Source organism: Panthera uncia, chromosome D1 (genome assembly GCF_023721935.1).
Source record: "Panthera uncia isolate 11264 chromosome D1, Puncia_PCG_1.0, whole genome shotgun sequence".
NCBI lineage: Eukaryota > Metazoa > Chordata > Mammalia > Carnivora > Felidae > Panthera > Panthera uncia.
Genome location: NC_064808.1, coordinates 89393292 through 89419803, shown reverse-complemented (window position 1 = coordinate 89419803; position 26512 = coordinate 89393292). Strand labels below are relative to the sequence as shown.

Genomic DNA, 26512 nt, shown 5'->3' with positions numbered 1-26512 from the left:
GGATCTGTGGAGCAGGTGCCCTGTAGGGGGCTGGGGGTGGAGAATGCCTGATGCTGTGAATATGGCCCCTCCCAGGCAGGTTTGCCCACAGCAGGATCCAAGCCCAGAATGAAAAAATCGTTTCTCAGCCCCAGAAAGGGTCAGGAAACCCAACCTGCTCGCCCCATATAGGAATCTCATCCACAGCACACCCTAAATTGTCATCTGCCTTTACCGCCCACCTCCGGCCTTGGGGAGCAACGCCACCCAGGCAGAAAGGCTACATGGCTACGCAGAGCCACGACAGTCCCTCCAACCCGCCACCCCCCAACTCATGATCCGAGATCATGATCGGAGACAGTCCGAAGAAGCAGAAAAGCTCCAGACCGCTTCAATGTGGTCTTCAAGGCTCAGTCGGTGTGTGGGAGCAGTACTTAAGGAGACCTGAAATGCCTTTCTGGAACCTCTTGGACCACTCCGCACATTCCCACCTGTCTGGCCTAATCATAAGGCAGATGTGAGGCTCCTCTAAGTGCCTCTGGGGTGGACTGTGGGTTTCCTCTGCTGTCGCCCTACCTGTCGCCTTGGCAGTGAAAATAGAATCTTTTCGGTAAGTGAAAAAATCAATTGGACTTTTCGCCTTCCCTCCTACACCCCCCCCCCCCCCCGGATGAACCTGCTGAAGAATCAGAACATGATCCAACTCCTGCCTCACTCCTTTGCGTCCTTGTCCGGGAGTGCCCGGAGGCCACTGGCTCTGGAATCAGCAGGTTCCGGCACTCACTGGGCCACCACTAAGCAGGATTTAGACAGGATGGGGGGAGGGGTACGGCTGATTTTAGGAGAATAGCCCATACCTTGTTTTGTTTTGTTTTGTTTTGTTTTGTTTTGAGGTCCTCTGTGCCTGCTGGATTGAAAACATGATCCGGTCCCCAACAGTAAAGGGGCCACAGTGTCCAGCCCTTTCTCTATGTTCCTCAAGCTTTACTAGTAAAAAGCCACAATTTATTGAGCGTTTAGCATGTATGCAAGATCTCGTATTCAGAATAACCCTGAGAGAATGACCGATACTACTAGTGTTAGTATTCCCATTTTTAAAATGAGGCTCAGAGAAATTATTTTCTCAAAAATTATTTACTAATATGTAGCAGAGCTGGGATTTGAACCCAAGGCCAAAACCCGTATTCCTCCTATGAGATAATGTATCTCCCTAAGGCTCAGCTTGACCAGGGCTGGCCTTCAGGGTCAAAGGCAGAGGCCCCCCTCTTCCCTGAAATCTCAGAGGTACCTGCATCCCTGCACCTGCCTCAGCTTTTATCCTCTAAGGACCCCACATGCAATGACATTCAAAGATGAGAGATCCAAACCTTAGCCTGCTTCCCCCACAGCAGAGCACCTACCCAGTAGCCCACCAGCTCCTAACTTGAACCTGCTACATTTGGGGGATGGGTGGGGGGAGGGGCCGGATCTCTGCATACTTCTCTAGGAGCTGTGCTATGGAAGGGGGCCAGGGAGCTCCTGTTAGAGAAGAGGCTGCTGTTGACCACCAAAAAAAACGGGATAAAGAAGTGGGCAACAGAAAGGCCATTGTCCTGTCGTTGACGGCTGCTCAGCTGCTTGGCTGTGTTGTGGAGAAGGCTGAGTGAGGTCAGGAACTAGGGAGGTCCAGTGATCTGTCAGTGATGACAGCTGACATCCAAGCCTCCTCTCCTTCTGCCTTTGAAGTGATGCCTTCCCTCCCATTCAGACGGCAAGGCCAGGGTCTTAGATTTTTAGGCTGGACGGGTGGAGCGTGAGGGCAAAACCAGGTCAGAAGGGGAGGAAGGAGGACAAAGGAAAGGGGGCTCGTCTCTGGGGAAGATGGCAGAGAATGTGTCCCCAGACAGAGTGGACAGGCCCGGAGCCCAGGGGCATTGTCAGACTGGGCAACACTTCACGGGGAGAATACCAAAGTGACTCTGTGGGAGGCGGTGGGGATGGGAGAGGATGAAGTGGAAACAAACCAGACTGGAGCACGGACCCCGGCAGCTCCTCCCGGCTCCGGCAGGTTGGGAGTACAAGAGAGAATGAGGAGGGGGACACGAGGGTAGGGGAAAGAGACAGAGAGAGGGAGAGAGAGAGGAAGTAGATGTGCAAGTGTCTCTGGGGTTTTTCAGACAAAGCTATTATCAAAATGCCAACCAGCTCCTGCCTGGCCAATTTGCATATTCCATGCTGTGCTCTTTGAAGCAGGATGAATATGCATGAGGGCCTGGGCGGGGTGTGGAGCTGCTGGGCTGTGGGCTAAGGTGGCTCATTGTTCTTTTAAAGGAGAGGCATTGGTTTGAAGCCAAGGCACCTTTCTGGTCAGTAGAGTGGCCTCCGATTCCCCTCTCTAGTGAAGGGAGGAGAAGAGGAAAGCGGAGGCCCTGACAGAAAGCCCAGCGACTATCCCCTCATCCTCTCAAGGAAATAATCAGGCGCCATCAAGAACTCGAGTCTCTTCTCCAAGAGCAGCATTTAATTACTCTGCCCTCCACGCATGCTAATCACAGAGGCTGGCTCCGTGATGGGAGTCACCTCTCCTGGCTTCCGGGGAAATGAGGCTGCCTCTCCCCATTTTGTGCTCCTGCCGCAAGGCAGGCTGGGCGCCCCGGGGTGCTCCCTGCTTCTGGCCTTTGGTGAGACCTTCCCCCCCCCCCCCCCACCGCAATGCTGCTGTGACTGGGTGGGGTGGGAGGCAGGACGCTGCGGGTACTCAGAGCACGCACCGCACGGACCGGGTGCCCATCAGAGCCTGGTTTATTGTTCCTCCTAAGACACCTGCAGGACGTGCCTTCTCACCTATCATCCGCGTCTCTTCTTCCCCAGCCGCCGGCTGGCCAGAGTCACCCTCCAGACCTTCCAGTGGGCACGAGAAAGGTCTGTTTAATTATTAAAGGCCAATTTATCCCACAAACGGTAGGGCCACAACACACTTAGCTTTTCCCGCTGAGTTACCACGTCTGTCTCCCTCCTGAAATAGACGAGGATAGGGAATATTTGGGAAATGGCTTGTCCCCACAGGATTGTTTCAACTCCGCACAAATGAAGGCCGGTATCTGGCTCTACAAGTGGAGTTTCCCTACCAGGACTTGGTCACATTACACTTGGCAAAACCCACATACGGGCCTTTAATTGCAGGGAACCCACCTCGGTTAAAGCCCACCAGCTACCTACTAAGCAGGGTGCCCCACAGGCCTGGGCTCCCCGGTACTCCTCACTGCGTGCACACAGCCGAGCCTGGACTTGAGTTTGGCCATCAGGGCTGAATGGAGTCTGAAGTGTCCGCCCTTAGGGCACCTCCTCTGTGTTCCTACATCCCCAAGGACGAGAAGAGGGGACACTGGGGGAGGAAAATGGCGTTCACCTGTTAACCACACTCCGCACTTTCCCCTGGTTCAGCCTCCATGAGGAGAAGCTTCTCCAAACCTTAAGGCAAATACCAATTGCCTGGAGAGCTTGTTAAAATGCAGATTCTGGGGGCACCTGGGTGGCTCAGTCGGTTAAGCACCTGACTCTTGACTTCGGCTCAGAACATGATGTCAGGGTTGTGAGATCGAGCCCCGTGTCTGCGGAGCCTGCTTAAGATTCTCTCTCTCCCCTCTCCTTGGCCCTCCTTGTACACACACACACACACACACAATGCAGATTCTGATTCACGAGGTCTGGGGCGGGGCATTTCTAACAGGCAACTCGAGGTTGTCAGTGCTGCTGGTCCAGGCACCACACATTGAGTAGCAAGGAGAGAATTTGACTGAATAGTCCCTCTAAGGCTGCTAATGTGGACAAAAGGAGAGACAAGAGGAACCATGGTCCCCACCTTCCCCTGCTCACCTCTGCTAGCTCGAGTTTGTCCCTGACACTTGAGATTTATTTTTAACTGCCAGCAGCTTTGATTAGCTTGTCTCTGCTGCCTCAGACACCTGCTGGCAGGATACATGAGGTTGGGGGGTTGGGGGGGGGGGGGGGGGGAGGAGTGGCTGACCCAGATCTGACAAATCCAAGGCAGGAAGAAAAGCTCTGGGGATTCGCTGCTTCCCCTTCGCTGAGGCAGGTGAAAAACCCCAGAGCTGGCAAATGACCTCACACCACCAGGGACCCTTTGCATCCTTAACCATAGTGCCAGTGAATGCAGAACTGAAGTCATCCCTTTTTGTCAGCGCACTGATACTTAACGTCATATGGTCCCTAAGGATTTGTGTGGGTACCTGAGGTTGCCTCTGTCTTCCTACAGATGCCAGGGCTCTGCCTAGGTGGACGTTCTGCTCTAGCTAGATGCCTGAGTCAGACCTGCAGCTTCCCTGGAGGGGTAGGTCCCCCCCTCCGCCCGTGGTAAGGTGGCTACTGCTCGGCCACACTCCCAGAAAAGCAGAGCCCCAAGAAGTAAGAGGCAAAGCACCAAGGATGCCTTCCATTGTCACCCGCATCGACCCACGGGCTTCTGTGGAGCTGCCAGCGCCATAAAATATGGCTTTCTGTTTCGTGTGTCCTGTTAAAGCCAACACTATACTAAGAGCGAAATGGAAGGTGGCAGTCTGGCCTACCACTTCTGAACATCTCTGCTTGCTGGTCTCCTCATCCAGAAAATCTGGGTGACGCCATTGCCTACTTACAGGGAGGGGTGCTATGATGTGAGACAAAGTCATGGGTGATAAGGTCAGCGGCAGGGGCGTGGCAAGTGCTTTTTGTTTTTAAGACAGGGCTGTGGGAATTCACAGGGCTACTATCATTTGAGCCCGAAGGTGGAAGCCAAGGATGTTCCGGCTGCAGTGAAATCAAGCCACCATCCAGGTCTGAGGACAGCACTCACCTGCTGGTCAACCAAAGCCGGCAGGTGCCTGCCAGCGACAGTGGAGACAGCACGTAGGGGTCAGAGGTGCTGGACCCCTAGGGCTGCAGGGAGGGCAGGGGAGGGCATGCACGGCCATAGGATACCGTTCCCAGGGGTCACTGGGGGCGTTCAGGAAGCAGCCTCGATCCCCCAAACTGGGATTGCTCAGCACAGCATACTCCCTCCAACCCCCCGCCCCCAGCCTCCAGGTCCCGGCGGAGGGGCTGGCAAGTGGCCAATGTGGCCGTCTCAGGGGGAGGCCCTGGCGCCTCCTCGAGGCTCACTTCCTATCTGCTAATTTCACCGTCACCCGGCTAGTCTGACACCCTCCAGCCAGTAGTTCCTAGAACACACTGCACAGCTCCCTTTAAAGCTGCCGAGCAGTAAGACCTTGGGATTCTGTGGATGGCCTCCCCCTTCTGACTGCACCATGTGCAGCCCCCACCACAGCCCACAGCAGGGCGCGCCCTGGTCCCTCAACACCAGTGGTCTGCCATAGGCCACGGGATATCAACGTGAAGGCAGCTACACAGCCTTCTCTCCAGGTTTGAAACACCACACTCCAAAGCGCATGAAGAATATTAATTAAATGAAGGTTTATTTCAAAATTAGTCTTAGAATGTAAGCTGTTTTCGAGGGCTGGAGCCAGACTACATAAGTGAGCAGTGAGAGCGCCTGCCTCTCCACGTTGGAGGCAACGTGGGCGGAGAGGCGTCTCAGCAGCCCTGCCCCTCGGTCATGCATCCAATGGTCACTAGGACTAGAAACCAACAGCAAAGGACCCCGCGCGCTTGCTCATGTTTAATCCGGGTTAAGCTATACACGTTTAAATACACGTCGGAGGTTACGTAGTGTCATGCAGTCCCTGTGATGGAATGTCTCTTGCTCAGTGACCTCCGCAGCAAGGCTGCCCCCAGGGGCAAGGTTAGGTGGGACAGAGCACTGAAAAGAGAAGGGGAGAGGAGAGAGGTCAAAGCACAGCGTGGGTCAGGACCTCCCAGCACAGGGTGGTCCTGGCCAAAAGGCACTCATGTCCTGAGCACCGAACTGCCCCTTAGGAACCTGGGAATAACGGCGATCATGTGTCTTCCTTCCAGACGAAGAGACCGTGGTAGGTATTCCTTTGGTGTAATGATTTAAGTCTCCGGTGCTTGTCTGCCTGGGTTCAAACCCCGCATGAGGCTTTGCTAATTCTCTGACCTCAGGGAAATCTCTTCACCTATCTGTGCTTCCTTCCTGATATGTACAATAGACTGTGCCTCTGCCCACCCCACAGGGTTGTTCAGAAGCAAACAGAAAGTGCTCAGTAAATGTTAACTACTTTTATGAATTCACTGACATTTCTGTGGATCACGGTGGGGAAACGGGTCTAGCCCTCGGGCTCCCAGACTTACAGAACCCATTTCTACAAACCTCCTTTGAGAAATTTGCTCTTAAAGCCTTTAAGAGTTAGAAGTTCTTCCCAAGGTTTAGCCTGAAGTCCTCCTGCAGAAACTTAAGACTAATCTTTCTGATCCTTATGGAAACAATATAACTCAGAGGTTCTTAACTGAGATCCAGAAGCCTATGGAAACTATACCCAACACCGTGTGTGCATATGGAGCAAAGCCTAATGAAGTCAAGAATCTGGACGATGATGACCAACAGTGGACACCGTTATGGCCTGAATGTTCGGGTTTCTCCAAATAATCACATGTCGAAGACTTAACCCTCAGTGCAGCTGTATTTGGAGATGGAGCCTCTAAGGAAATGGGGTTAAATGAGTCATCAGATGGGGCTCTGATCCGATAGGATTAGTGTCCTTGTAAGAGACACCAGAGAGCTCCAGCACACTCTCTCTTCACACCCACAGAAGAGAGGCCACGTGAGGACATGGCGAGAAGGTGGCTGTCAACAAGCCAAGAAGAGAGCCCTTGCTAGCAACTGGATTTGCTGGCACTTTGACCGTGGACTTCTAGCCTCTAAAACTGAGAGATAATAAATTTCTATTGTTTAAGCTAAGTATTTTGTTTTAGCAGCCTGAGCAAGCTAATACAGGTATTAACATCACAAAAGGAAAGACAACCAGAGAATATGTGTCTCTTAACAGAAGTTGACAACCACTGATACTGTAGCAGTTATCAAAAAATATGAGGGGTGCCTGGGTTAAGTCCGCTAAGCATCCAACTCTTGATTTTTGGTCTCATGGTCGTGAGATCAAGCCCCACATCAGGCTCTGTCCTGACAGCATGGAGCCTGCTTGGGATTCTGTCTCTCCTTCCCTCTCTGCCCCTCCCCCGCTGGCTCAAGAGCATATGTAAATACTCTCTCTCTCTCTCTCTTTCAAAATAAATAAATAAACTTTAAAATTTTTTTGAAACTGAGTCTGATCAAGCCTCTAGCTCTACCAGTTGAACAGGAAATACAAAAAATGAAAGAAATGATTATTAAAATATTTTAAAATTATTAAAAGCAAAAAATAATTTATTAAATTAAACCATGGGGACACAACTAACTAGCAGAAGCCAAAATGAGGAAATTGTAGGGGGCAAATCATGTGGTTTCTCCAAGAAATAAACTTCAAGGAACAAGAGAAAAGAAAGAGGAATCTATATATATTAAAAGAGAATTAAGACACATATTATCCAATTGCAGTGTATGGACTCTCATTAGGTCCTGATTCAAACAGACTGAACAAAAATATTACAGGGAAATCTGAGCACTAAGTGGGTAGTCAATGATTTTAAGACAGTTCGTATTTTTCTAGTTATGATAACAATATTGTGGTTATGGTTTTTTTAAGTTTATTTTATTTTGAGAGAGAGAAAGAGAACACACACAGGGGAGGGGCAGAGAGAGAGGGAGACAGAGGGAATCCCTAGCAGGGATTCTGTCAGCATAGAGCCTGACGTGGGGCTTGATCCACAAACCATGAGATCATGACCTAAGCCGAAATCAAGAGTCAGATAACCAACTAAACCACCCAGGAACCCCTTGTGGTTATGTTTTTTAAGAGTCCTTATGTTTTAGGAGCACCCGTGTGGCTCAGTCAGTTGAGTGTCCAACTTTGGCTCAGGTCATGATCTTACAGTTTGTGAGTTCGAGCCCCGAGCTGGTTTCTATGCTGGCAGCTCAGAGCCTGGAGCCTGCTTCAGATTTTCTGTCTCCCTCTCTCTGCCCCTCCCCCACTCACACACAAGCACACGCGCACACGCGCTCTCGCACTCTCTCTCTCTCTCTCTCAAGAATAAACATAAAAAAAAATTTTAAGAGTCCTTATGTTTTAGAAATGTACACTGAAATATTTACAGATTTAAAAAATGATGATTAGGATTTGCTTCGAAATAATATGGAGAGGAGAAGCTGGGTAGGGGTATAAATGAAAAAAGATTAGCCATGAGTCAACAATTACTGAAACAGGATGTTGAGAACATGAGAGTTCATTATACCAGTCACTCTTATATGTGTTAAAAGCTTCCTTAATAAAAGATAAAACAAAATTTAGGAAACGATGTAGCTAATCATGACTTCAAACAGCTGAAACCTAGTAAAGGTACCCCCGGCTCTGTTTTTCCCAAAGAAATAGCCCGAACTCCACAGAACTTTCAGTCTTGTGATGGTCTGGTTGCCCTAATGTGGAGTCGCTCTGGTGACTCCAAGGCAAAGGCATCTCCTTCTCCGGCCTCCTGGCAACATGCAAAGACAAAATCCTGTCCCTGCCAGGGCCTCACAATCGTCCACCGGCGGCCCCTGGCCCTGTGAGGTCCTGGCAGGAGGGGTCACTCTGGGAAGGCTGCAGAGAGGACTCCAGGCCTTCAGTGGGAGGCCTGGGGGAGGGGACCTGGGAAGGAGGGGACCTGCTAGGAGGCCTGGGGACAGCTCTTACCTTTTAAAATGTAGTCCGTTAGCAAAGTGGGAACCTTCTCATTATCCTCCTTCATGGCAAAGAGAACTGGGGAAGGAGAGAGAGAGAGATGAGCCGAGATGCCATCAGGGCATGAAGCTCACTTCTGCGGCCAGACAGTCCAACAACCCCAAGTGAGAAATGATTCAAGGAAACCAGACATTCATTGAGTATTGAGCAAAAGCTAGAAGCTTCTGTCAAGAATCAGCACTCAACATACTGACAAAGGAGAGAATACATCGAAAGAGTCAGAGGGGCCTGTCAGTGATTTTATTTTCTTTTATCTTATATGTGGGGTTTTTTTCCCATCTATCATCTCCACATTATTTCCTAAGTATATATCTTTAATAAGCATAAACATAAATAAAGCAATTTTAAAAAGAACCCACCTTCAGATGCAATCTAATGTCAAGAATAACAGTCATCCCCATTATCGAATCACCAATAAAATTCTTTAAAGACGTTCTATCCGTGTAAACAGATATTAGAAAAATTTCCCTAATTACGATAATAGATTATTATTCCAATTTATTAACAACAAATGAACTTACTTTCACAAATACTTATTTTTCTATTTCATGCCCGGTACAGTGCCAGAATTTGTGGAAATGCAAAGGAATTATGGACCCTCAGGGAGCTCTTAAAGTTCTCATCGAGACACTTCACGATTTTCACACGTATAAGGCACACAATAGGGAAGTTATGAGCAAATAAAGGCTTTTTAGAGATTTTTTACAATAGTCTTTTCTGTCATTGCACTAGGTAAAACTTTCTATATTCATAATTCATCCTGTGGAAGTCAGCTTTGGAGCAAATCCTTCAAGAACGTTGCTGGACTTTGTTTATAATATCATGGAATGAGGGGAGCAGGGATCCCACCAACCAGATTCTTCATCAACAGATTCTTTAAATAAACCATAGTGTATCTATGCCGTGGAGGCAGGGTCATGAAACTTGGATTTCAAAAATCGGGAGCAGGGGTGTGAGTCAGTGGACAGGTCCGGCCGGAGAAAAGAAAGAGCCTGAACCTGAGGGCTCTCCAGGTGTTCCTTTCTTTTATTTCTTCTGTAGTTTTAGGCATGTATCCGTGTCAACCGGACCGGCTGGAGGTACTTTACAACCGAATACGGGCAGACTAAATGCTGCACCAAGAAGACAGCTTTACAAATGAAATTGTTGCGCTCAGCCAGTATGTGTCTGAGTTCATTGCCCAAATCTGAAATGTATATGCGTCATTCGGTCCCCAAGAGCTGGTCTTGGGCCTGTGTCTTTGGGTTCAGGAGGAAAGAGGAGATGTTCACAATCCATATGAGGATTTGCCACAAAAAAAAAAAAAATAGAGCTTTTATAACCTGCAGTGGAATTCGCATTCAGGAAAGATGGCAGTTTTTTTCTTTTAAAAGGAATAAAATATTGGAATGTGGTGGACCCACATGATGGGAGAGAGAGCCATAAAAAGAACGTTAACCAAATGTTAACTGATAGAACTAAAATCATGATACAAAATTTTATAGCCAGTATCATCCCAACTATATGGAGAAGACATAAAATATTATGGCTGAAAACACCAAAATAGTACCCACAGTAGAGGGGACAATGAATTATTTATTTTCTTTTGTTCACTTTCCTGTGTTTCCGAACTGTTCTAAATGATGGAAACACTCCAATTAAAATTTTTCAAGCAAACTTGAAACATGTAAATAAAACCCACTGTTTCTTAATTAAAATGAAAAAATTTCACACTGAATTCCTGAATGGGTATCTGTAATAAATTTATAGCTCTTCCTTTAAAAAAAAAAAATATGATAGAGTACTTTACATACATCAACCTGCGTAATTTGTCCAAATTATTTTCCAAGTGCTTACTGCTTGTGAAAACACAAACAACTTATAAATGTCAGTTCATTTCTGTCAGCTCCCTTTAAAAAAAAATCTTAGTGCATATTTATGCAAATAAAGGAGTTTAAGATGAGGGAAGAGGAAGCCAATGTACTTTGAATTTAAAATTCCGAATTCTCAAGGACGCCGGATCCATGGGTGTGGGCAGGGTTTCCGTTCACCAGAACCGCCTGCTTCAGTTCGCCCAATTGATAAACATGAAACTGTTGGGTCACCTTTTGTAGCAGCAGGGGGCCCAGCGGGGATCTTCCTTCCTCATCTGAACAGGAGAAACTTCTCTTCCCCTCCCCTGGGGTATCAAATAGCCCTGCACCGGTCTGGCCCGATGACGCTGGGCCATTGCCTCTGAAGCAGGGTGACACTGGGCTGGGCGGCCTGGTTAGTATGTCACTCAGTGCCGTGCACGGTTGCCAGGGAGATAGACATTCTTGTGATTCACCGAGCCTGACACCCCATCTCAGCCGCGGACTTTTCTCTTTCGAAAAGCATCAGGCTGACACTGATGGCTAACACCGTGTGCCCTCAGCCCTTCGGGGGTTGCAGTGTCTGGTGTACGTAAGGAGATTTTGCCTACGGAAGGCTCTTTATCACACGTTGGTTTCTCCCGCAGCTCAGAATGTTTATTAATATTTGAAAATAGAGTCAAAGCAAAGGAGAGGAGGCAGTCATTTCCTGGAAGGAAAAACTGTTCTTTCTAGTCAGGCTCACCCACCCCGCCACCCAAGAAACCTTGCTTCTCCTTAAAAATGCAGCCAGTCCTGGAGCACCTGGGTGGCTCAGTCGGTTTAGAGTCTGACTTTGGCTCAGGTCATGATCTCATGGTTCCTGAGTTCCAGCCCTGTGTTGGCTCCGTGCTGACAGCTCAGAGCCTGGAGCCTGCTTCGGATTCTGTGTCTCCCTCTCTCTCTCTCTCTCCCCCTCCCCCGCTCATTCTCTCTGTCTCTCTCTCTCTTTCTCTCAAAAATAAATAAACATTAAAAAAAATTTTTTTAATAGTAATAATTTAAAAACGAAGCCAGTCCCATAGACCAAGCTCCCCTCTTCGGGGCCACAAAGTAGGACAAAGTAACCTCAAGTTGCTCACAAGAGAACAGGAAAGGCAGAGAATGCAAGGCTTTGAGCACTGCTGGGTGAGCCCCAGAAAGTCCCTGCGCACCAGCACTGCCCTCACCCAGCCCCCAACCTCTTTCACCAGCTCATTCTTTCCTGGCAAGTCTCTGCCCTTTACAAGGAAGCAGAGGAAAAACAAGACCACTCCAGGGGTGTCTGGGTGGCTCAGTCGGTTAAGTGTCCGACTTTGGCTGAGGTCATGATCTCGACTGCGGTTCAACTTATGATCTCACAGTTTGTGGGTTCAAGCCCAGCATTGACTCTGTGTTCAGAGCCTGGAACCCGCTTCGGATTCCGTGTCTCCCTCGCCGGCTCTCTCCAACTTGTGCTCTGTTTCTCTCTCAAAGATAAAATAAACCTTAAAAAAATTAGGGGTGCCTGGATGGCTCAGTCGGTTGAGCATCCCACTTGGCTCAGGTCATGATCTCACAGTTCGTGGGTTCGAGCCCCGCGTCGGGCTCTGTGCTGCCAGCTCAGAGCCTGGAGCCTGCTTTGGATTCTGTGTCTCCCTCTTTCTCTGTCCCTCCCCTGCTCATTTTCTCTCTCTCTCTCTCTCACTCTCTCTCTCCCAAGGAAATAAACGTTAAAAGAAAGTTAAACAAAGAAGACAGCTCTGGGTACCACTGCAGAGTATTTTAGTTTTGCCCCTGTGTAGGGGGAAGTGACACAGCGATATGGGGCACATTCTGACCCATCTAAGGCTGCTGTTCTCAGGGAAACCACAGGCCTGAGGCACCAGGGGTGATGTTCACAGGGAAGGGAGGGCGGAAAACGAGCAGCCCATCTCACTGAGGACGAGAGGAACTCACTGTTTGTCAGCATCTGGAGATCTTCCACTGACGGAGGCAAGGCTTTCTTCTCATAAGGGATGACGGTGTTCAGGTACTACAAGACAAACAGGGCACGCAGGGCTTGAGACTCAAGTATGGTCCCTCTGCTGGGAAGAGGAGTCGACAATTCTCACGGGGATTGCGCTTTTCTCTAACAAATGCGCTCCACCGAATCAGACACTCTCGGCAACACCCATGACACTGTGCAACCCCTGCGTCAGGACCCTGTCCCCATCGTTGGGGGCGGTCTCTGAAAGTAAGACTTTACCATATTAGCCTTCTATTCCATCTAATACATTCTTCTGACGCTAGAAGCTTTGGGTTATTTAGGAATCCCGGTGAGCAGAGGCTGAGAGCGGAGAACATTTTAGAGGGGGGTTATATTTTCTCATCCTTCGCAGAGCAATTTGAAAATGAACAGTCTCCCTTTTGTCGAAAATGACAGGGGAGAGAACCTCAACCCCGCCCTTGGTCTTGGATGTCGGGTTTGCTCCCTCTGCTGGATACGAGGTGCTTCTACAACAAGATCACCTTGGGCCGGTGGGATGTTGGAGAAGGCAGCACCAGAGAGACCCTGAAGGTTGTGGGGGAGTCTGGGGGACTGAGTGAGAAGAGCTGCAGACCTGTATTTTGGTCTTGGTTCTGCGCCTAGCGGTGTGGCCTTGGGAGAATACCTAACGTCTCTGGGCCTTAGCTCTCACGGCTGCAAAGTGAGGCGCCTGAGTTAGATATTCCTAAAATCTCTTCCCACGCCACAGTGCTAGAATTCTAACCCTGAGGATTCAGCTACAAATGTGTCAAACATACACACAAGCAGTTACATGCTCTTATTCTACCATCTCAATCTCCTCTGTGTATGCACGTGCCCTTTCAATCAGATTACACACCTCGCGAGGGCAGGGACCAGGACGTACCCATCTTTGTACCTGAGGGCCTGGCAACAGCTCAAAAATGGTTCCCCTTTTAAAAGACACTGGCCGTTCCTCCTTAAGAAAGGAAGAAAATGTGAAGAACCCCCCCCCTCCCCCCCCCCCCCGCCCCTTGCCCAAGTCCCAGGATAATCCCAGGGAATCACCAAGTTGCAAGAGTCCAGGAGGAAAGCTGGGAGCAAGGGAATTGCTTGTACCTGCTTGTCCGTTCCTGAGGAGCCAAACGTCTGGCGGATGCCACTCTGCAGAATGTTGGAGATGCCTTCCATGCTGAAGCGCTGTGAAGAGGAGGGGGGCTCAAGAACAAATGCTTCCTGCTCCGCAGTCCTCGCCTCCAGGGACCTCGGTGCCCTCCCTAAACTACCCAGACCCACCCACGACCACCGTGTCCCAGATAACACCAAGGCTAAGGGACAGGCCAAAATTTAAGCCTGAGCATTGCAAGAACCAATCGTAGAGTCTCAGAGACTCTCATCTTTGTCCCTCAGGGCAACAGGCCCCCTGCGCTCCCCTCGCTTCCTCACTTCCCCCTCCACTCCTCACTTCCCCTCCATGAGCAAAGGGAAGAATGAAGCAGGACGGGACACCTGGGGCGGATGATGACGCAAGCGTCTTAAGGAGGAAAACAAAATGTCCAGCCACTGGGAAGGGCGGATGTAAAGCTACTGTCCTTCACTGGGAAGCTTTTCCCAAAAGGCACAAGCCTAGGACCCATTCAATGGGTCTGGGATAGAGCCTAGGCCAAGGTATTTTGAAAAATCTTGGATGATTTCTCCTGAGCTTCCTTCATCAAGAACCACAGGTCTGGAGAATCCTGTTAATATGACAGTAAGGAGTCATAATTTTCAATCCTGAAACACCCCTACTGACATCCTGAAGAGGTAAGTCAGGACGAATAGCAGGGATTCTGACCCTGAGTCCCAGGGCACAATGCCCATCAATACTAAGCACCGGTCACCCCTCTTTCTAAGGTCTTGCCTAAGGGAACACATGCCATATGCAAGTATTTTCCGATGTCTGCGTCCCGCCTCCCTCAGCTGGACCGGGATCCTCTGGGGGAGTAAAGGAGACAGGGGTGTCTTCTCCCTCTTGACAGCCCCACTGTCTGCCAGGGGTCCTGCTCACAGTCGCTGCTTATGGGTCCTGTGCAGGGTCGGTACTGGGACCTGACTCGGCGAGGATCCGGGGCCCGGACACACCGGGTCCTCCCACTGGGGGCTCCACGTACCTTGAGAGGCATCTGGTTTCCCTTCTCTATCCGGCTGCTCTGCAGACTCAGGCCTTTCTCTTTCCGCCTCTTCTTCATCAGCTCCCGCTGCTCCTTCTGCTTGTTCTGAACCTCAATCAGCACCGTGATGAAGGAGTTCTTCACTTCCTTTTCAAACTCCAGCTCGTCCCGGCGGGCCAGCTGTTGCACCAGCTCCTCCGAGAAGTCCCGGATGGCGCCCTCCACCTGGTCCAGCAGCTCGGTCAGCTCCGACCCAGACATGTGCCTCAGGCCTGCAGGGAGAGGCCATCCCGCAGGTGACAGCTGCATCTGAGCCAGAGCCCGACGGGGAGGCTCCCGGGGCTGCTGCTGCTTGAGGTGGGTCTGCCTCTCCAGAGGGGACCCCTGCCAACCCCTTATAGGACTGGGAATTGAGGGGCTGCCAGGAAGGGAGGGACCCATATGCTGACAGCCAGAATGAACACCCCTTTCAGGGACACAAAAGAGGAAGAAGAAATAGCCCCCCAGGAACCCTGTGGACTCTGTCCACAAAAATGCACATGGACAGACATGTGCCGTTTTGATCCTGTGTTCCTGTTCCTACTTATTCTCTATTTCTATAATACTCCAAGTGCAAAATGGGTCAAGAATCAGGGGGAGAGGGGCGCCTGGGTGGCTCAGTAGGTTAAGTGACCGACTCTTGGTTTTGGCTCAGGTCATGATCTCACAGTTCCATGAGTTGGAGCCCTGCATCGGGCTCTGTGCTGGCAGCACGGAGCCTGCTTGAGATTCTCAATCTCTCCCTCTCTCCCTGCCCCTTCCTTGCGTATGCTCTCTCTCTCTCTTTCTCTCAAAATAAATAAATAATAAATAAAAGATATAGCTGGACAGCAAAATAAGCGCAGTGACCTGATGCCCTCTTCACCCCTCCAGTCCTGTCCGGCAGCGAGTGCAGATATCCAGGAACATGGGAAATGTCAACACACTGAAAAATGAACCCTGGCTGGTTGGCACAGAGTCTGCCATCAGAGAAAAGGAAAGGGAACCTGAGATAAAGGGATACAGATAACTTTATCTTAAATTCTTGTCCGCTAAGATTTCTTCATTTAAAATCGATTGTATGGGAATGCAAACTGGTGCAGCCTCTCTGGAAAACAGTATGGAGGTTCCTCAAAAAATTAAAAATAGAACTACCCTATGACCCAGCAATTGTACTACTAGGCATTTATCCAAGGGATACAAGCAGGTGCTCTGTTTCGAAGGGGCACATGCACCCTAATGTTTACAGAAGCACTATCGACAATAGCCAAAGTATGGAAAGAACCCAAATGTCCATCGATGGATGAAATGGATAAAGAAGATGTGGGATATATATACAATGGAGTATTACTCGGCAATCAAAAAGAATGAAATCTTGCCACTTGCAACTACGTGGATGGAACTAGAGGGTATCGTGCTAAGCAAAATTAGTCAGAGAAAGACAAATATCATATGACTTCACTCATAGGAGGACTTTAAGACACAGAACAGATGAACACAAGGGAAGGGAAGCAAAAATAATATAAAAACAGGGAGAGGGAAAACATTAAGAGACTCTTGAATGTGGAGAACAAACAGGGGGTTCCTGGAGGGGTTGTGGGATGGGGGTTGGGCTAAATAGGTAAGGGGCATCAAGGAATCTACTTCTGAAATCACTGTTGCACTATATGCTAACTAACTGGGATGTAAATTAAAAAAATAAAATAAAATAAAATCGATCGTGGAGGGGAGGAGGGAGGCATCATTTCAAATTGTCCGTTTCTGAGATCTTTTGTTTCGGCCCCAGAATCCATTTTACTTCCCCGTTTCTGCTCTGGCCTATGTGTTTGCTGCCTTGGTTCACCTTCCCCATTTCTTCTGCTCTTTGGAGCTGCCTCCTCCTTCTGCATTTGCCATTTCACTCTGCACTTCAGCTGTTTTTGGGAGTCTTGTGCTGAATGCCGCTGTGTTTGGGGCCTTTGTGTGGCTGAGAACGGCTTGAAGGCAGCCAAGTCTGCCCCATCATTCCCAGCACATTCCTTCTGCATTGGCCATCCCCTGGCCTCTACTCTTTAGGGCTGCAGAGTTTCATTTTCAGGACACAGTTCTTCAGATCAGGCCTCAATTTTTACCATGTTTGGACCTTTACATCTGCCCGGCCCACCTTCTCCCTCTTGTGTTTCCAAGTCCCCACCAGCCTGCATGCAGATCTCCTCGGCCCCTCCTGCAGCATGGGTACCCTTACCCCTCCAGACCGATGACTTTTATACCCAATTGTACCTTCACTGTGTTACATGTTTCCATTTCACGCCTCATCCGCCTTTTTCTTTGTGTGACTATAATTACTACAAACCTGTATCAGAGAGCTAACCCAGATTAAGAGTACAGATTCTGGAATCAACCTGCCTGGCTTCACATACGGGCTCCACCCCTCGTGACCTGCATGTAGTGTAAGGGCAGATACAAATAAAAAATTAGAGCCTTGACTCTCCCTGTTGAAAATAAGGGAAGAGACTTTCTCTCTCCTTTACCTGACTTTTCTTTGAGAATGGCTTCCTGGGTCCTTTGCAGAGAGATGCCAATCATTTTAATGGCTAAATAAGCCTCTTGCCCGTCTTAGGATTCAGGAATGTTTTCCCAACCCCCTAGGAGTCACGGCTTTGAAAAGTAATCACCAAGGAAGATGACAGGAGCCTAACTAGTCGCCTGACTCCAGACTGCAAAACCTATTTAATGTAATGGGTTGTATCCACTTAGCTGTAGACGAGAGTAGGATTTCTTTCTGCCTGTGATGTGCACCCCATTCTGGCTTAACGCTTATTCAATAATAAAATTGTCCTCTTTCTCTCTTCTCCTCTGTGGAACGGTTTTCTGGGTGAGGAGGAGATTTTGTTTTTAATTATATTTCCCCCACAGTGGCATCAAACAAGTCACTTAACCTCTCAGGATACTCAATTACCTCGATCCTAATGGAGTTGGCGTGGGGAGGAAATGAGATTATGCACAGAAATTCTTAGAACAGGGTCTGGCACATAGAAAGCTCTCCCCAAAATATCAGCTATCATTATTATTACCTTTTTCATTGATTTTACAGTAGCATCACTTTGGATAGTGGGCTCAGATTTCTTCTCCTTTTTCTGCTTTGGTCTTATTCTTTGGTTAGTTTTGCCATTTTTGATTTTGTTTAACTGACTCTTCTCCACCTCCCCACCAAAAAGGCTAACTTCTCTCCTGATGCCCAGTAAGAAAGGTGCCACCAGCCTCCTCGATTTGAGGTTCTATTAGCTACATGTGAAGCATGTGCCCAGGGCCTGGCCCAGAATGGTCTTTATCCTTGGCGAGCCCACCCACCAGGGCCCTCACCTTCATAGGACCAGTTGTTGTTGAAGGTCTGGGTCAAGGCCTGCATCTCCTGAAGGAGGACAGAGTCAGCCTGGGAGGAGGTTTCTCCCTCATCCTCCTCTTCCAGAACCTCCTCTTCTTCCTCAGGGTCTGGGGAATTCTGCATCATTTCTTCAATCTCCTCAATGACCTAAAGAAGGTACGCAAGAGAGTGCTAACTCTGTTCTCTGCTGGAAGGACAGGCTGGCTCAAATTTTGATCGGTTAAGGAAGTTTCTAATTTGCTGCCTGTGAAATTCCCAAAGCGGTATCGTTATTTAATACATATTGAATAATAATAAAAATAGATCTGACCAAAGTCTTACATACACTCTTTCTTTAATGTAAAGCACACTTTAATGTGAAATCGCTTCCAAGAACACCATTTAGATGAGTGCTTTATTGGAGATAAACTCCTCTTTCGGGAAACAAAGCAAAGCTGCCTGGAAGGGAACATTTACTTCAATCTGCTGAGCATTTTATTTCTAAGTGAGGAAATACTTTATCCAACCAACTTTAGCACAAAACCCAGTCCATTAACTGTCACGGTGCTTCTGCTGTTCCTAGAACAGCTCAAAACAGGGAGGCTTTTTCACACCGAGGAAATTTCTCCAGAATTCACCTGGACAGGAACTAGGCTGCCCAGACACAAGTACGAAACAGGATGGCAAAATAACAAAAGGGCGGGTAGGGTCCGGAGAGCAGAAAATAGATAGGGAACCAGCTGTAATCTAGACTGTTAACAGGGCCCAGCAGAGAGGGCTGAATGAGAGGACTGCCATAGGACTGATTCGTCTGTTAATGGTTTACACATAAAGAAAATGGAACAAGCAAAGAAGGTCTGAAAGGCGTCTACAGATGGGTCTTGTCACGATAGGGCATTTTTATACATTTGTCTGTCGATTCTGGGATGGATTGAGGCTCCAGGCTACTGGACTGTGGTCCCTGAAGCAGGTTTCTTCATGTCAGCTGGACCAAGGACAAGGGGACTTAGGGTGCCCTCCTTGAGAATAATTTCTATTTTATCCCCACAACTTCTCAACTCCACTCAGCCAATTTAGGGAATGCTTAGTCTTTGCTGAGAGCCGCTTATAAAATGCAAGCAAATGACAAACCCCCTTTAAAATTTTATGGCTCAGTTTCTCGTCTCTCAGACTACTTGTCCTTGACTTTGGATCACTGAATCGTATTTCTCTTACCATTCACAAGAATAACTGTTGGCCCCTATTCTCTTTTTATCCGGCTCCCTTCAATCTCTCGGACCTCATCTGTTTATAATCCCACCTTTTTACCACAGAGTTCCTTTCACCAAAAAGCACTGTCTGGCACCAAAGGCTCCTGGTGGAGTTCTTTGGTGGAACTACTTTGTGAAAAACTTGTATGGCACCTGCTCAAAAAAGTCACCCATAAATATTTGTTGACTAAAAAGTTGAAAAAAGAATCCAAAGACCCAAGATTATTCCCCTGAAGTAATAAGTGACTAAAGCCAAAATATAACTAATTCAATCAAATGTCAAACACTACATTTTTTTTTTTAAACAAAGACTCAACTGCATATTAAGAGTCCTTTTGGGGGGTGCCTGGGTGGCTCAGTCAGTTAAGCATCTGACTTCGGCTCAGGTCATGATCTCATGGTTTGTGAGTTTGAGCCCCACGTCGGGCTCTGTGCTGGCAGCTCAGAGCCTAGAACCTGCTTCAGATTCTGTGTCTCCCTCTCTCTGCCCTCCCACTCTGTACTCTGTCTCTCTCTCTCTCATTCCAAAGTAAATAAACATTAAAAAAAAAAAGAGTCCCTTTGTAAGGCTCAACATTTTGAGTATTCTGTGAAATATGAGAAAATACCCATCAAACAAAAGCCTCATCTGCCACTTCTATCTTTGCAGGAACAAGGATTTAGGACCCTTATTTAAGTGTCTTGACTCTTAATGGGATTGCATGCAGAGGCTTAGCAAGAAGTGAAGCCAGTCAACACTGGGCCTGTCTCTGGCCGTAATCAAACATGAGCCCCGCCCAACCCAAGGGTCAGGAATTATGTTCCTATTTACTGCAGGTGGGTAAACTAAGGCATAAAGAGAAATGAAATCCCTTATCACAGATGCTCCGAGTCATCAACACAGCCACACTAGACCATATATCTTTCTTCTGCCTTAAACGGATGTGACAAGGGGCACCTGGGTGGCTCAGTCGGTTAAGCGTCCAACTCTTGGTTTCAGCTCAGGTGGTGATCTCACAGCTCATGAGTTCAAGCCCCACATCGGGCTCTGTACTAACAGCATGAAGCCTGCTTGGGATTCTCTCTCTCCTCTCTCTCTGCCCCTCCCTGCTCACTCTCTCTCTCTCAAAAATAAATAAACTTTAAAAAAATTAAAATAAAATAAAAAGATGTGACAAGTATGTGTACTTAAACTTTTTCTTGAGCCAGAGAACAAAAAGTCCCGAGAACCAAGAGAAATATTCGTACCTGATCTGCTGTGAGTAGAGGCTCCTCATTGATACCAGAATCGTGTTCACTCTTCTCGTTGAACTCTTCCTCTTCCTTCTCATGGATCTGAAGGGGGGTGGGGAGGGGGTGGAATTCTAATGGATCATCAGCAGAACCAGGGATCTCTTTACTCTCTGGTGTCTAGAACGGATAACATGACTGAGAGGCCCCTCCGGCCGGCCATCCACTGTATAAAGAGGGGAATCTGAAGAGGTGCCCAGAGTTTCACCCAATTCCAAACACAGCCCTCCTGCACAACATGCATCCCTGAGTCAGGAAAGGACAACGAGGGATGTCTGACTCAAAGGGAGGAGCACTGTTCTTTAACCCACAGACAGGTTGTCCCTGTGTGAACGAGGGACCTTCCCAAGGCAAGTGACACTGTCGACAATTCCTGCAGCAAAGTCACCCTTATTTATACAAGGAGTTTCAATCTGGGGTTTTGTTTCCAGAGTTTACTTAATTAGGCATTTTAACGGGTGGGTTGTTCCAATCCAAACAGTCAAGCTTTTAGAACTTGATGAAAGGTGTCTGGAATTGGAATTGGAATTGGAATTGGAATTCTAGGCTTGGTGTCATAGTTGCAGAAGGAGGTGATGAATCTACATGAGGCATGCCACAGTATCACCTGACCACGTGAACTACAGGACAGACTAAACATCAAAAATATTGAAACATTTGTCGTTTCTCCAAAATTCCACAATGCCAAGTAAGATTCTGAAAGTTCACAGCCATTGTGATTCTAGATGTTGAAATCCAACAAGGTATTCACAGCACATCTGGCTTTACTGACCATATCCCAAACAGCCACGGTCCAGCACTTAGGTTCAAATCCTACACAAAATAAACCACTAAATCACCCCACAGGCTGTCTGTGTCCAGAAGTCAGATTTGAGAGTCATATAAAGGCTGGTAAGGAGAGCCTCCAGGAAATCTTTCTGCAGAGACACCTCTTTTCCTGGAATCAATTTTTACTTGCTCTTTGATAGCTGGCATGCTTATCTGCCTCTTCCCTGGGGATTACACTTCTGTTCCGACAGAAAACACCCAGTTCTACCCCAAGCAATCATGTCAGAGATCACCTATCCTCAGAAAATTCTCCCCTCTTCTTTGAGCTCCACCTTGGCAGATGCCCCTAACAAAACACATCATCTTCTGTCCACGTTTGCATGAAACTAGGACTATGTCATTAAAAAATTAATCAAATATATCTCAAATGCTGTCTGCACTCAACCTGGATGAGGGGTAGGACCGGGAAGTAATGGGATCATTTGAGGGGCTTGTGCGCCAGATGGTGACATCTATTTCTGTTGGCGAACCCATATGCTGCTCTCTCTGCCAAGTTTACCTACCACCTGTGGTGGCCGCCTGGCTTCCGCACTCCCCACTCTGCAGAACGAAGCTCCCGGAGCCCCGCTTTGTTCACAACTACACTCGTGGCAAAACTTCTCAGGGCCAGAAAGGCCCAGAAGCTAGAAGTTAGGCTCACCCTGGGGAACAGAGGTTGTTGTTTTCTGTTTGGATGATTTTCTATAGGCGAGTGTGAGATATAACCAGAATTTCTTTGACATTAAACCTACTCTAAAAACATATCTTCTGAGATATGGCCAATTTTCACTGACTGCTAATAGTGCATCATTGAGCTACGCTGTCTGCTTTCCCAAGGTCTTCCCTCTGAGCTCCTGGCTGAAAGCAGGGAGGGAGCTTCTAGGGACAGACGCTTCTTGCTGTTTAAATGTTAGTGAACCCGAGCAGTGGCATGGATGCCTCTTGGAGCTTTCTCGCCTCTCCCTCTGGCACAAAGCCTGCGGGTCTGATTTGTCAGGCTTGGGTAAAAAGAGACCTGAAAATCAATTATAATGAATGATAAGTCACCCTGAGTTCCTAGTATTGTGTGAGCCATCCCTACCCCACGTTTTCTCAGATCTCAGAAGCCTGATGCTAAAAAGTAAAATAAAAGGAGAAATAAACACAAAGTACTTAAAGTCCTGGCTCCTTCCCTCCGCTCTCATGTGTGGATTATCCCCCCTGCCTCTGATTTCACACATCCACCCCATCCCTGGCCTTTTCTCCTCCCTCTCTAGCTTTTGGTTCTCATTCTCTCTTCCTTCCTTACCCTCTCTAGGGCTCTTCCCACATTTTCTCCCCGTCCTAGCAGACTCTGTTCTGCCTACAGTTTGTGTCCCTTCTCAACAAGCCTTCTTTCCTTACGAATGCCTTTTATAGACTCCCTACTTCCCTTCTTTACCAGGACAATATCTCAGGCAGAGAGTGGAAAACTGGGTGGGAACAAATAGGGAAAAAAAAGAAAAAAATTTGAAAAATGGTAACACTAGTACATATGGATAGGATTATATGATTTACACACACACACACACACACACACTTATGTACGTGGAAGAGTATGTATACACTCTTATTCTCATATATGAGAGACCTAGAAATTGCTACAGGGAGTTTGTTTAGTCTCTTGTGTGGCATTGGGAAGACTAAAGCCAAAAACAACGTGCAGGCTAGGTCATTTAAGGCTGAATTAGCTTGTAGACTAAAACTCACATTGTGTCCATACTGTAGAAGTGACCTATGACTGTTTCAAGAAAAATCATTCTTCCAAGTGACTTCTTTCCAGAACTGAGAAAAAAAGACCGAGATCCAGAAAAGATCTGGCCATACTATTCGACAAGCCATTTCTTCCTCCTGTTTTGGGTCAAGGGTGTGCCCCCAAGGCTGTAACGTGGTAGCTTCAAACTTGACACTAAACGTGGAGAACCTTCCCTGGAACCTATAAGACTGCCAAGTCTTGCTGCACAGAAGTCTGAGTGAGGACTGAAATTACAGGGTCCTTGTGTTCAATAATGACTATTAACCAGATGATTCTATTCCCTCCCCTTATCACAATTGTTTCACACAGGTGGTTGCCTTCTTGATCAAAAGTAAGAGAATGAAGGTACATTTTCACCTTCGGTCAAAAGTTAAAAAAAAAAAAAAAAAAAAATCAATGGCATGCACCCAGCCCAGGGAAAAGACAACTACATCCCCTGTATGCTTGTGAACAACCAGGAAACATCTGTGTGGGGTTAAGTCAATGCCTCTGAATCCCCACAGTGAGATGCACCAGAGCCCAGCAAACAGCATGTAGACAACAGACGCTTCTTGAACGAATTAATGAACACATGAAAGAGACAGGAATGGCAACACTATTGCCTCCTATAGTCGGTCCCTGTCCACATACAACTTAGCTGTTTAGTCACCTGGAAAACAGAAGAGTGGAACACCCGGTCCTGGATGTTCGTTCCTCTTATCCAAGACAACTGCCATGTGCTATTAATTCAAGTTACAGGGACAAAAGAGACTGTCTTGTACATCAATCAGGGACAAAGTATTGATTAACTGAAAAACCCAATAAACGTGGAGAACTTTAAATAATAATAATACTACAGAACTCGAGCATAGTATTTTGACCTAAAAATGTAAGTGTACACGTATTTGTCCCCCAAGCTCCTAACGTAAGGCCAAGGCCTTTTTCTTCATGATGGGCCTCTGAGTAGAGGTTCCATGTCGTCTTTCTCCTATCATCCACATCAGAACACAATTTTTTAAGATGATTTAAATGATTTCCCATTTCTGTGTTTTCATAGCAGGAGGAAGACAGGAGATAGCACACACACTCCATTATCTCCTCTTCCTCCTGAAATCTGACTACAGCGAGAGCTAAAGGACCAAAAGAGGATATCCCACAGGAACAAAACAAACCAGAGTAAAGACAACAGCAAAGGAGATGCTAGAAAGCAGATGCTGAGCTAGCAGGCTACAGGAGTAAGCTCTGTAGGAGGAGGCTTCCCAAAGTAAGTGCTTTTACCCCAAAGATGCTGAAAGACTCAGAATTGGAGACTTCAGGTGGTACTGGGAGGTGGGGCTGCAAAAAGAAGGATCTGCTGGGATTCTTCATAGGAGCAGCAAGACCCCGGGTCTCTTCTCCCTTCCCACATAGAAGGGCAACTACCGCCCTCTCACCATTAAAAGAAGTGGAGATTTTACTCTGGAAAGGTTGAACTAGGAGGCCCTGGACTCAAGATACCCGTGGCCACCTGAAAGCAGGGGTGAGGGATCTTGCCCCAAACAGAGGGATTAAGTGAAAGTCTACATACTCACCAAGACCCTCCTGCCCTTATTAGGCTCTAAGGACACTGGCAGTCAGGCTTATCCTCCTCAAGCAAAACATGACTCAAGTCACTAACCAGCACATTTCTATTACACTGCCCAAGAAAAAAGACCTATAGATACATGTCAATATTTGGGGCCTCCAAAAAAAATGACCAGGTCCTTACTGATCACTACAGTGGGGGCAGCAGGAGATAAGACCTGCCCCAAAGGAAGAGCTCAATGAGTCTAGCTTCACTTTTAAATATGAAATTATGCCCAAGGACTGTCAAACATTTGCAGACAATCCCCAACATGAAAGACAGGGACTGAAACAAATACATAGGAAAAGCAAATCAAAAGCAATACAGAGGGCAGAAGAAACTCCTTCCTATCATTACTGCCCTCAGAAAGACATCAAGAAAACACTGCTTCCTTGAAACATGGTCTTTTTAGTAGAATTAATTAAAGAAAAAAAAAAAACAATAAGAAAGAGCTCTTAGGCACTAAAATTTTAGTAGCAAAATCTGTATTTTCAAAAGAAGAATTGAAGATAAGGTTGAGAAAATCACCGAGAGAGTAAAGCAAAATAAGTGGATAGAAAATGGGAGGGTAGAAAAAGCAGAAGATCATTTTAAGTCCAACACTTGAATAAAACAAATTCCAAAACACAAAAACACAAGAGATGGTCTCTCTCAGCCACAAAAGAGTAGCTAGTATTGGACTTACCGCTTCAGCCACATACAACTACAAATCTGGAAAAAATCTATGAGCCAATTGTTTTGAGGCACTGGGCATAGACAGTGAAAGGCTGTGACCATTGAAAGAAGGGAAAACATGAAATAAATGAAAGCTGAGAATCTGCCACCTGTGAACTAACACTACAAGAAATCCTATAGAAAGTTTTTTGGCCTAAAAGGAAATGATTAAAAATCAGACCCACGGGAAGGAACAAATAATACCAAAAATGGTAAATATTAAAAATTTATGCTTTTTTCCTTCTCCTAATTTCTTTAAAAGACAACTAACTGTCTAAAGCAAAACATAAAAACTTTGTGTTGCGGGGTACATAATATGGATTGCAATAAAATATATGACAACAATAGCACAGAGGATAACAGGAATATACTGATACTGCAGAAAGTGTTTTACATTTTATGTGAAGTAGCGTAATATTAATCCTAAATGCACTATGATAACTTAATAATGCAGAGTATAATCGTTAAAGAAGTCAGTAAAAAACAAAAACAGAAACAAACCAGAAACACACACACCAAGAGGTATAGCTAAAATCTAATGGAAGAAATAAAATGGAATACCAAACAAATTTGATTAACCCAAAAGAAGGCAGGGAAGATGGAACAGAGGAATAACAACAACAACAAAAACCCAGAGAGGACAAACAGAAATGCAAGATCATACATTTAAACACAAACTATTTGGGGCGCCTGGGTGGCTCAGTCAGTTGAGCGTCTGACTTCGGCTCAGGTCATGATCTCACAGCTCCGAGTTCGAGCCCCACGTTGGGCTCTGTGCTGACAGCTCAGAGCCTGGAGCCTGCTTCTGTGTCTCCCTCTCTCTCTGCCCCTAACCCACTCACATTCTGTCTCTGTCTGTCTCAAAAATAAATAAACATTTAAAAAAAAAAAAAAACACAAACTATTCAAGTTACTTTAAGTGTTAATGGACTAAACACTATGCAAATGAATTAAACCCAATGAACGAAAAAGCACACGTCATCATTTTCAGACTAAATATAAAAGATGAGGGTGCCGGAATGGCTCAGTCAATTAAGTAACTGGC

General features: G+C 47.1%; 1 protein-coding gene across 2 annotated transcripts in view; it reads right to left on the bottom strand.

Annotated features, from left to right (window-relative positions):
- Nucleotides 1–5407: 5407 nt before the first annotated feature.
- Nucleotides 5408–26512, bottom strand: part of FEZ1 (fasciculation and elongation protein zeta 1) — a 43497-nt gene continuing 22392 nt past the window's right edge. The window contains exons 4-10 of one of the 2 annotated variants that reach the window (XM_049654802.1): nucleotides 20549–20635; nucleotides 18071–18239; nucleotides 14711–14982; nucleotides 13680–13760; nucleotides 12533–12608; nucleotides 8697–8762; nucleotides 5408–5773 (exon numbers count right to left, since the gene is read on the bottom strand). In XM_049654802.1, coding sequence (XP_049510759.1) covers nucleotides 5757–5773; nucleotides 8697–8762; nucleotides 12533–12608; nucleotides 13680–13760; nucleotides 14711–14982; nucleotides 18071–18239; nucleotides 20549–20635 — 768 coding nt within the window. In that variant the 3' untranslated portion in view covers nucleotides 5408–5756. Of the gene's footprint in view, nucleotides 5774–8696; nucleotides 8763–12532; nucleotides 12609–13365; nucleotides 13540–13679; nucleotides 13761–14710; nucleotides 14983–18070; nucleotides 18240–20548; nucleotides 20636–26512 lie in introns of those variants that run through there. The other variant, XM_049654808.1, reaches the window with a different exon arrangement.